Below are 12654 nucleotides of genomic sequence, written 5' to 3'. Positions count from 1 at the left end.
CGGCCGGGTCATACCTAAGACTTTAAAATTGGCAATCTAGTGGCTGCTCCGCCTGGCGTCTGGCATTATGGGGTTAGTGCTAGGACTGGTTGGTCCGGTGTCATAATAATGTGACTGGGTGAGACATGAAGCCTGTGCCGCGACTTCTGTCTTGTGTGTGGCGCACGTTAAATGTCAAAGCAGCACCGCCCTGATATCACCCTTCGTGGTGGACTGGGCGTTAAGCAAACAAACACACCAGGCCAGGATTGTACGTGGGATAAGAGCATCCGTCCACTTGGACACACACCAGAAATCAACAGCCTGCCTCCCAAGTGGATGGATGCTCTTTAGTCTGATCACATGTACGCCTGTAAAACCGTCTGTGCCGGTGTACACGATACCTTACACGAGAAGGATGATACCGCCTTTAAGATCGTGAGTGAAACTAACAGGACAGCCACAATTGACATTTACTCTCTGCGGCAGATATTCGTGTGAGGACGTTGCGCACAATTACCTGAATGCATGATTAAATTTAAGTTATAGTGTCATAAAGGTCTGAGCAAATATTTAGTACATCTTCAGGTGGTCACTTAAATAATCACTCAAACGAATAGCGACCTTCCCCCCAAACACACACACACACACACACACCGACATCATTTTTTTTTTATTTTTTAGTACAGGACGAGGCCTATCATTTGCACTCCGTCTCACTGCGTTACTCAAGACTGACTTACATTAGACACCAAGCGTGTAACTCGGTGATGTGAGCCTGTCATTAGTGGCACATGCCAAGTCGGTCAAGTCACGCAATCCTGGTCATAAAATGTCCATGCTTGACGCAGGCAGCAGTCACACATCCAGCTCACGTAAAACAAAAACTTTAAAAAAAGATATCTTCCCCGCTGATAATTCCATTTTTTTCAATGAGCTACATTCTGCGGTAAAAAAAAAATCAATTCCAATTAAACAGCACTTCAGAGTGCTTCCTTGCCACCCTCCCCCCCCTCCCCCCCCCCCCCCCTTATATCTTCATGACATTAAAACGGACACAGACACAAAGTCTGGGCGGGGGTGGGGGACGGCTGCAGACTTTTGGAGGATGTGGGGGTCTTGCAGTGTCAACAGACCCAGGGTCACAGACGGCATTGATCGCTAAGCTGGTGTGGACAATGTCATAATTAGGGCAAATATCGCCGGGCTGCTTTGGACAGTATCCAATTAGGGCAAATATTCATGTAGCTAAATCGGGCTAATGCTTCTCTTTCTCCCCCTCCCTTGCACTCTGCATCATATCGTCTGTATGCAACACACTATCCCCAAGTTTGCTGAGCTCCGCTCATCTTATTTCAAGAACACGAAAATGAAGTAAATGACTTCATTTAGGGTATGAAAGTTGATATATTTCGAAATCAGGAAAGTCTGCTTGGAGACTAGTAGCTCTGGCTTTTTTAAGGTTTTGCTCCATATGATTTCGACACCCTGCATTGTTTAAAAATCAGGAAAACAGTCAGGAAATCATTTTTCAAGTCAGGAAATTACTGATTTCCGAATTGGAACTTTCATACCTGTGTTTGTTTGTTTTTATATATTTGTATTTATTTTCTATTATTTTACAAGTAGCTTAATTCAATCTTTCATACTAGAACTGCTTTAAATTTAAAAAATCCTAAAGTTTCCCTTTTTCAAAAAAAATGTCAATGCCAACATTACAGTGTACAGAATCTAACAGCACCATCACTACCAAACCAACCACACTGTCGCTCTCAACAAGTTACAAAACAGCGGAAATGTGGTTCCAGTCCACTTCCCTTCATCAGTCCAAAAAGCTATTTCTAGGAAATAAAATCAATAGCATTGCAAGTACTGTACAACCAGGAAGACACACTGGTACATGTACTAACACTTCCTACGCCAGTCTGTACAATGTCCTTGATGTGTAGTGGAAACTCTGCTCCCTGATAGAGTAACATTTTAGTCACCAACTGACTCAAATCATGTTCAACAGGGGGACCCCAAAGTCTGCGTTTTGTCAATACGTTCCCAATCCCATGCATAAACACAAAACAGTCATCGACTACTCAAAGCTATTTCCTGTCGAATTGGAGCAACTATCCTGAGCCCTATGAAACTATTTCCTACCAGAATAAAACCACAATCAAAACCTCGTGAACAATCGCTCTCGTAAGCTATCGAAATTCCGGTAGACGGTAGTTAATGTAACAATGTTTTGTACTGCAAATAATAGCACACAAAATACATGGGCAGGTAGAAAGTAAACAGAAGAACCTACTATAGGCAGTATATAGTTGGATAGCTCCACTGATATATTTCTCTCCCAATCCGACCCCCCCCCCCCCCCACCTCTATTATTTCTCCTTCCTGTTTCCCTCTGTTTGAGCCGCTTGGGTGGGGGAGGGGCTGGGCGTGGTGGTAGTTGTGAACCAAAGGGGGGATTACTATCGCGAATAAGAACAAGAGATGTGTAATATCCATAAACCAAGGTCCTCCATATCATTTTCATCTTTTGAATTCAAAATCAACACCTCCGGCCCACACGACTGTTCCTTCAGGCATCACGCGCAGGCTTTTCTACTTCCTATGTTCGATGTTTTTGAATGATTTTAATTCAAGTCAGTTCCTTCATTGTTCTCGTTGATTTTTGTCGCAGATCCCTCGATCCTTCAATGTCGCAAATTGTATCCGCACACACAAAAACCTGGCTGCGTTATCTCAAAGCTGACACGGGGGACAGAAAAACAAATAGGATCCACTCGGGCCGGTGTAACACGAAATTTTTACTCCACGAAAAATTTACTCCGGAGTAAATATTTCGTACGAAATTCTTACTCCGAGTACACTTTTCGTACGAGAAAAGAACTCCCCAAGGCACGAAAAAATTACTCCCTCCACGAAATTTTTACTCCCCATTTTTTTTACTTCCAGTAAAAATCTCGTACGCAAAAATGGGATGCGGGCGAAGGGATAATGCCAGTAAGTGATCTCGCGCACACGAATGTCGCGCTACCCTCCTTCCACCCCTTCCACCACCAAGACTAACAGGGGACAAGGGAGTAAACATTTCGTACACCTGGCATGCGAAGTTAAATTGCTCGTGTTGGGGTGAAGTAATTTATTCGTTATTTATTCGTCAGGGGAGTAACATTTTTGAACGAAATGTTTACTCGGAACTCACCTGTCTTGGGGAGTAATTTTCTCGTGCAATGGGGGAGTGCTTTTTTCGTAAAGGGAGTAACTTTTTCGTACGAAATGTTTACTCCGGAGTAAAAATCTCGTGGGAGTAATTTTCTCGTGTTACACCGGCAACGCCGCCCGGCTTGCCACCACTGATAAAAAGAGACAGAGAGCACACACACAAAGACAATACCCTGTTAGCACACTGTCTCCGTTTGTCCAGACCAACGTTAAAGGCACACTCCCACTTCCCGTGCAAACGATTTGGCTCACCATCTCATACCTGGTCAGGCTTTTACATGGCAAAAGACCCCCCCCCCCCCCCACTTGGACACATACCAAAAATACACAGAGTTGGCCTTTTTTGCAATACATTTTGTTTGTTTGTTTGCTTAACGCCCAGCCGACCACGACGGGCCATATCAGGGCGGTGCTGCTTTGACATATAACGTGCGCCACACACAAGACAGAAGTCGCAGCACAGGCTTCATGTCTCACCCAGTCACATTATTCTGACACCGGACCAACCAGTCCTAGCACTAACCCCATAATGCCAGACGCCAGGCGGAGCAGCCACTAGATTGCCAATTTTAAAGTCTTAGGCCGGGGTTCGAACCCACGACCTCCCGATCACGGGGCGGACGCCTTACCACTAGGCCAACCGTGCCGGTTTGCAATAAATTGATGTCGCAGATTGACACTGACGGATTTTCAGAAACTGAACGCATTGCATTTTTTCCGCAAGACCGTACACTCGTAGCATCGTCTGTCCACCGCTCGTGGCAAAGGCAGTGAAATTAACAATCCAGAAAAGCGCTGTAGCGGTTGCGCTGAGGAGGATAGCACGCTTTTCTATATCTCTATTCTTTTTAACTCTCTGAACGTGTTTTTAATCCAAACATATCATATCTATATGTTTTTGGAATCAGGAACGGACAAGGAATAAGATGAAATTGTTTTTAAATCGATTTCGGAAAATTTATTTTAATCATAATTTTTATATTTTTAATTTTCAGAGCTTGTTTTTAATCCGAATATAACATATTTATATGTTTTTGGAATCAGAAAATGATGAAGAATACGATAAACGTAATTTTGGATCGTTTTATAAAAAAATAATTTTAATTACAATTTTCCGATTTTTAATGACCAAAGTCATTAATTAATTTTTAAGCCTCCAAGCTGAAATGCAATACCAAAGTCCGGCCTTCGTCGAAGATTGCTTGGCCAAAATTTCAATCAATTTGATTGAAAAATGAGGGTGTGACAGTGCCGCCTCAACTTTTACAAAATGCCGGATATGACGTCATCAAAGACATTTATTGAAAAAATGAAAAAAACGTCTGGGGATATCATACCCAGGAACTCTCATGAAAAATTTCATAAAGATCGGTCCAGTAGTTTAGTCTGAATCGCTCTACACACACACACACACACACACACACACACACACACACACACACACACACACACACACACATGTATACATACACCACGACCCTCGTCTCGATTCCCCCCTCTATGTTAAAACATTTAGTCAAAACTTGACTAAATGTAAAAAGCATCCCTTATTTGTAATCTGTTCTCACTGCCTTGCGGTTTACCTCGGGACCCATCTTACACTGAGGGACGAATACCAATTACCATCAAGGTTTAGACGAGCCATCTGTCATTGTCGTGTTACATTTAGAAACAAATTTGCCTTTTATTACATTTAGTCAAGTTTTGACTAAATGTTTTAACGTAGAGGGGGGAATCGAGACGAGGGTCGTGGTGTATGTGCGTGCGTGTGTGTGTGTGTGTGTGTGTGTGTGTGTGTGTGTGTGTGTGTGTGTGTGTGTGTGTGTGTGTGTGTGTGTGTGTGTGTGTGTGTCTGTGTGTCTGTGTGTGTCTGTCTGTGTGTGTGTGTAGAGCGATTCAGACTAAACTACTGGACCGATCTTTATGAAATTTGACATGAGAGTTCCTGGGTATGAAATCCCCGAATGTTTTTTTAATTTTTTTGATAAATGTCTTTGATGACGTCATATCCGGCTTTTCGTGAAAGTTGAGGCGGCACTGTCACGCCCTCATTTTTCAACCAAATTGGTTGAAATTTTGGTCAAGTAATCTTCGACGAAGCCCGGACTTCGGTATTGCATTTCAGCTTGGTGGCTTAAAAATTAATCAATGACTTTGGTCATTAAAAATCGGAAAATTGTAAAAAAAAATAAAAATTTCTAAAACGATCCAAATTTACGTTCATCTTATTCTCCATCACTTTCTGATTCCAAAAACATATAAATATGTTATATTTGGATTAAAAACAAGCTCTGAAAATTAAATATATAAAAATTATTATCAAAATTAAATTGTCGAAATCAATTTAAAAACACTTTCATCTTATTCCTTGTCGGTTCCTGATTCCAAAAACATATAGATATGATATGTTTGGATTAAAAACACGCTCAGAAAGTTAAAACAAAGAGAGGTACAGAAAAGCGTGCTATCCTTCTTAGCGCAACTACTACCCCGCTCTTCTTGTCAATTTCACTGCCTTTGCCATGAGCCGGTGGACTGACGATGCTACGAGTATACGGTCTTGCTGAAAAATGGCATTGCGTTCAGTTTCAGTCTGTGAGTTCGACAGCTACTTGACTAAATGTTGTATTTTCGCCTTACGCGATTTGTTTTAGTGTGAGGAAGGTCTGGGGGGGGGGGGGGGTCACACCAGTGTGCGCGCTGCTGACTGGAACATGCATGGGACTTCAATGACCTCTAATTCACTTGACAAAGACAGAAACTAAAGATTAAAACGCACAGACTGTACTAATCTATTGCGTAACAAATTCACCGGTACAACGGATGCACACAAGTCGGTGCTTCTCTCTACCGTCAATGTCAACTAACTTAACCTGATAATTATAGACGTCAAGTGTTGTACAGTGGTCTCTGTATTGTCACGCCCCTCCGATGAGAGGACACCAACTCATAAAGAACACTTCACGTTGTCCGCCTTCACCTATCAAATTAACCAAAGAATCCCACTCCGTAATGAGGCCACCTGCTACATCGGGACACTTTTACTGATCCCAAAGTTGTCCTTTCACCACAGGTAGGCCTACCACTGTGCAATGTAATACTCCGAGGGCTGTCCCTGTCAGTGTGGCTTCATTAATCACCTTCAAATGTTCGTTGTTTTAAAACCCAGTAACGCGTGGTTTTTTGGCTATTGTCTGTTTCTTTCACTGTTCAGTTTTTACACCCAATATAACTGAGCGTTTTACGTGTGTTTGGTCGGCTGTTGTCGATAGTCTCTCATTGTTGTCAATGCCTATCAACTGGTGTCTGTCTATCATTGTTTCTTTTATTGCTGGTGTCAAACCAAAAAAAACCTTGGTTTTGTTACCGTGGTATGTGACTTCTGATCACTTTACAGAGCAATTAATATACCTCCTTACCTGTGGCTGCCTATTGCTGTAGTTCTGGTGACTCTACAGCAATATACCTCATTACCTGTGTTTGTCTATTGCCGTTTCTTTCACTACTCTGCAATGTTGCTAAAACTCAGTACAGTTCCTACATGAGTCCGGTCTACCGTCGATCTGGATCCTTCTCCAGTGCTGATAAAACTCAATATAGCTCTTTACGTATGAATGCCTAGTGTTGTTTTTTACATTTAGTCAAGTTTTGACTAAATGTTTTAACGTAGAGGGGGGAATCGAGACGAGGGTCGTGGTGTATGTGCGTGTGTGTGTGTGTGTGTAGAGCGATTCAGACTAAACTACTGGACCGATCTTTATGAAATTTGACATGAGAGTTCCTGGGTATGATATCCTCAGACGTTTTTTTCATTTTTTTGATAAATGTCTTTGATGACGTCATATCCGGCTTTTCGTGAAAGTTGAGGCGGCACTGTCACGCCCTCATTTTTCAACCAAACTGGTTGAAATTTTGGTCGGGTAATGTTCGACGAAGCCCGGACTTCGGTATTGCATTTCAGCGTGGTGGCTTAAAAATTAATTAATGACTTTGGTCATTAAAAATCTGAAAATTGTAAAAAAAAAAAATTTTATAAAACGATCCAAATTTACGTTTATCTTATTCTCCATCATTTGCTGATTCCAAAAACATATAAATATGTTATATTCGGATTAAAAACAAGCTCTGAAAATTAAATATATAAAAATTATTATCAAAATTAAATTTTCCAAATCAATTTAAAAACACTTTCATCTTATTCCTTGTCGGTTCCTGATTCCAAAAACATATAGATATGATATGTTTGGATTAAAAACACGCTCAGAAAGTTAAAACGAAGAGAGGTACAGAAAAGCGTGCTATCCTTCCCAGCGCAACTACTACCCCGTTCTTCTTGTCAATTTCACTGTCTATGCCGTGAGCGGTGGACTACGAGTATACGGTCTTGCTGCGTTGCATTGCGTTCAGTTTCATTCTGTGAGTTCGACAGCTACTTGACTAAATGTTGTATTTTCGCCTTACGCGACTTGTTTTTTCTGTTACGGGCAAAAGCGTGTCTGCTCCGCCGCTGATCAGCAAATGCACTGCTACATCAGTCTCCCTCTTTTTGCCCTGTCCACTGACCGATGATTAAAACACAAACATGAACCCAGGTGAAAATTCAGGTGTGTGTTATTTCTGTCCGAGGTGTGGTGATCCACTCAGTGGAAGTAAGGCTTGGGAGGGAACATATAAAGTGCATAAACTTTCAAGTTCATTAGTGTTGAAGATTGGGCGGAAGTGTCTTGAAAGAAATGTAATTTGCTGTGGTGCAAACTGACATTAAACAAGTCGCGTAAGGCAAAAATACAATATTTAGTCAAGTAGCTGTCGAACTCACAGAATGAAACTGAACGCAATGCCATTTTTCAGCAAGACCGTATACTCGTAGCATCGTCACTCCACCGCCCGTGGCAAAGGCAGTGCCCGTGGAATTGACAAGAAGAGCGGGATATTCGTTGCGCTGAGAAGGATAGCACGCTTTTCTGTACCTCTCTTCGTTTTAACTTTCTGAGCGTGTTTTTAATCCAAACATATCATATCTATATGTTTTTGGAATCAGGAACCGACAAGGAATAAGATGAAAGTGTTTTTAAAACGATTTCGAAAAAAAAATTTTGATAATAATTTTTATATATTTAATTTTCAGAGCTTGTTTTTAAACCGAATATAACATATTTATATGTTTTTTGAATCAGCAAATGATGGAGAATAAGATAAACGTAAATTTGGATCGTTTTATAAATTTTTAATTTTCTTTACAATTTTCCGATTTTTAATGACCAAAGTCATTAATTAATTTTTAAGCCACCAAGCTGAAATGCAATACCGAACCCCGGGCTTCGTCGAAGATTACTTGACCAAAATTTCAACCAATTTGGTTGAAAAATGAGGGCGTGACAGTGCCGCCTCAACTTTCACGAAAAGCCGGATATGACGTCATCAAAGACATTTATCAAAAAAATGAAAAAAACGTTCGGGGATTTCATACCCAGGAACTCTCATGTCAAATTTCATAAAGATCGGTCCAGTAGTTTAGTCTGAATCGCTCTACACACACACACACACGCACACACACACACACATACACCACGACCCTCGTTTCGATTCCCCCTCGATGTTAAAATATTTAGTCAAAACTTGACTAAATATAAAAATCAGTCCGGGCCATGTAGTATGAGTAAGACGACCTTGCAAACACGAACACAAAGGTTACATTTGTGTGTATGCACACGTACTTTATACACAATGTGATACACAAACACACATCGAAGACATCACACATATAATTATGTGTTTGTATAGAATGTGCTGAGGTTGACATCCCCAACATAAATTATACATACCATAATCTAAAATAATGTATTTGTTTCTTTGTCATTTTTGGCAAGTGTCCCATTCAAAATCACTTTGCAGTAGCCATACAAGCTTTATAAATTATAATGACTCTGTCACTTCGTGTGAATGCTGCAGTTCAGTACAAATGTATGAAATACTAGATGATTACCCGCTTCGCCGGGTACCGGCTTCGCCGGGAAAAAGTAGAACCGAATACCAGGCTGCGCCTGGGACCCGGCAAAAGCCGGGTGTACGCCGGCTTTGCCGGCGCACGAAGGAAAGGAGATAAACGCGCAAAACACTGGAGACCTTCTAAAAATAGTAACGTGCAGTGACCTTCTAAAAATAGTAACGTAGTAACGGGAATATGGATTGACGCCACATGGAGGAAGGGAGATAATCGCGGCTGAAAACACTGGAGAAGATAAGGAAGAGTTACTGGTAGTGGATCCCGACAACAAAACAAAAAAATCGGTTCAGCGCGCACAGCGCTGCGCGCTGAGAGCACGTGTTGAAATATCTCATCGATGAGGTTGTGTCCGGGGTGTAGCTGAATACGGTGTCCAAATTTGAAAAAGATCCACCGAGAACTTTGGCCGTGCATCGCGAACAGACAGACAGACAGACAGACAGACAGACACTAGTCGTATATATAATTATATAGATGTGACCTACTGAGGAGAATTCTATAAGGCCTATAATTGTTTTAATACTGGAGAATTTCCTTGTACACTACTGCTACTGTCCTGGATTATTTTTTGTTATAATCCCAGCTACGAAATAACCACCACAAAAAAACGATTTGTATCAAATCAAGCTCAAAATCAACAATTGTAATGTTATTGTGAACTTCCCTGTTGTGTTCAACAAGTTGAAGACTAACAGTGAGACCACACAATAGTGTTATCAAGCAGACAGACCCGAGTTATATTTGATAAAACAATTATGCCTTTAATATACCAGTAATTTTAAAGTGACACCTCTTCAGCAAATACAAAACAAGCTATTGTGCAAACCTGCACATCAAAAACTGACTAAGCGCAATCAGCAAGGGTCTAAGACATAACTTTAACTAGTTCCAATACGCCAGTGATCCTTAATTTTCACCAATAAGGATAAGACTGGTTTAAAACACATGATCTGATGTATTCCCGATAAAATCAACAGGTCCTTTTCAAAATCAATGTGCCAGCTCATATCAGAAATTCGGTTGGGCACTTGGCAGACAAAATACCAATGTTGGCAAGTTTAATATATATATGTCAATCAATGACGACTGACGCCTATCCTTCACCCAGCAATCGCAGTCAGCGTATCAATTCCCTTCATCTCCTTCACACACTTTATAACCATGCCTCCCCCTACTCCTTCGCTTAGACAAGGCAATTGAAAGATACAATGACCTGATTATTTGAGTTATGTCATTAGTCCCAGCACCACTGCTCAGTCCCAAGACTTGACTGGGAAGGGAAAATACAGGAAGTTAAAACCAGGCACAGCCACATGAGTGGCAATCTACATTCATAAATTAGTTTGTTAAAAATACAGTCTATATTCGATCTAAAAGTCACCAACAGAAACTATTCAAAGAGTATGTATACCTTATTTACTTTTAGAATGTTTTCAAACCAAAGGCCCATCCCCCAGATCCGCAATCCTAACTTGTGAATGTAGGCTAACCCTGAAAATTAATCACAACAAGAACTATAAAGGGGCTACGTTTGTGCTAGGCTGTACTCTGAAGCACATAAAATGAAAAATGTAGGACACAATCCCGCTGAACTGCATGGTAGACGATGATAGAAAACACAGATATCGGTCAATGACATAGCCCTCGCTGAGTCGGAGTTGTTGTTTTCCAGCGTTCAAAACAAAGTGACGTCATCCACTTAAGAAAAAGAAACCGCAGTAAACTACCTGGAAGGAGACACTCGTCTTTGCAGCCACTCGAGTCTCATGGTTATAACATGAGCCAGGAAAACTGGGGAAGATTTCTAAACGAAGCATTCAACCCGAGGGGTACAAATCTCCAGCTTCCAGTTATTCTACTGCGGTGACATCAAGGCCAGGAAGCTAACAACTAAACAAGCAACACCGGACTAATGTCTAAATGGTGACACTACCTTGTGTGTGTTTGTGAGCTAACGGGACAGAGGGAGAGAGAGAACAGTGAGCAAAAGCAGCTCACGACTGACTCGACTTACCTGCATAATTATCGAACACAGTGGGCACATACTCCGTAGGGAATCTGTTCGTCGCGTAGCTCATCAACATGCACGTTTTCCCCACCGCTCCATCGCCGACGATAACGCATTTGATGAAAGCGTTGGGCTCAGGCTCCGTCATTTTGAAACAAGTGCTGTGTATGTGTGTGTCCCAGTCTCACGCTCACTCACACTTTGACCTGACAGCGCTCGTGTAATGTGTTTATTCTGTGTCAAAATTAGCCAACCAATCAGATTTCGGGACAGGCCTCCGGAGCTATTTTTAGATCGCTATACGGATTCTCCCTACCAGTACCACGCTACGTTACGGCGGTGGTTGGCATTGAGAAATTCCCGAGAATTAGCGGCCTGCATGGTCGGATTGTTTTCTGGTTTTGGTACTGACATGGGTCAAATCTTTTTTCTTAAAAAAAAAGGCTACAATATGCATAGCCGCTGACATGTGTATTCACACACACACACACACACACACACACACACACACACACACACACTTACTAACTTATCAAGTCGTAAGTAAATATATACACTGCATGCAAAAAGTAACAAACAAAAAGTATCACGCACGAAAGATCAATACAATAGCAGTGTGTCAACTTGTCGTTGTTGTCACAAGTACTTGTTGTTGTTGATCGTATTACAAAATGTACAGCTGTCTTCCTCGTGGAGCAGGGGAAAAGTCTACCCTATGGGGCGACAGCAGACACCCCGGTTTCTCTTCAAACCAGAACGTGTCGGTTGCCTGTGGTTCTAAATATTTTCAGCAGCTGATTGTTGTGTGTGAATCGTGTTTCACTAATCCAATACGTGAATTTTCGTTTAAAATGTAGCTGGTTATTGAAATGCTTTCTAATGTAGAATAATATCCTAGACTATTTTAGCTATAAAATCACATCACACTGCAGCACTTCAAGTCAATACTGAGACTACTGACCATGATTTGTTTTCGGTTATGACTTCAAGTATAATTTTGTCTGTAAAGAGTGCTTCTTGTTTTAATGTAAATGCTAGGTCGTTTTGTGTCATTCTTCGGAACCAGGTTTGAATCTCAGTGTGTTTATTCACAAATGCGCTGCTCCCACTTGATTCAACGTTTGCTCTCTCTCTCTCTCTCTCTCTCTCTCTCTCTCTCTCTCTCTCTCTCTCTCTCTCTCTCTCTCTCTCTCTCTCTCTCTCTCAAACACACACCGTGCACACACACACCCACCCGAGAACAGATAGACAGACAGAAGGAGAGACATACACACACACACACACACACACACACACACACACACCCACCCATAGAACAGATAGACAGACAGAAGTAGAGAGACATACAGACACACACACACACACACACACACACACTCATAGAACAGATAGACATACAGAAGTAGAGAGACATACAGAAGTAGAGAGACATACAGAA

At 41.5% G+C, this 12654-nt stretch overlaps 1 protein-coding gene across 1 annotated transcript in view; it reads right to left on the bottom strand.

Moving 5' to 3' along the window:
- LOC138952258 (cdc42 homolog) overlaps positions 1 to 12654 on the bottom strand; it is a 21619-nt gene extending 8965 nt beyond the window's left edge. Inside the window, exon 1 of the mRNA XM_070323882.1 lies at positions 11223 to 12654. Coding sequence (XP_070179983.1) covers positions 11223 to 11364 — 142 coding nt within the window. The 5' untranslated portion in view covers positions 11365 to 12654. The remainder of the gene's footprint in view (positions 1 to 11222) is intronic.

This window comes from Littorina saxatilis, linkage group LG17 (assembly GCF_037325665.1).
Source record: "Littorina saxatilis isolate snail1 linkage group LG17, US_GU_Lsax_2.0, whole genome shotgun sequence".
In the NCBI taxonomy this organism is placed as follows: Eukaryota; Metazoa; Mollusca; class Gastropoda; order Littorinimorpha; family Littorinidae; genus Littorina; species Littorina saxatilis.
Note: the sequence above shows the minus strand (reverse complement) of the source record. Positions and strands in the feature narration are given on the sequence as shown.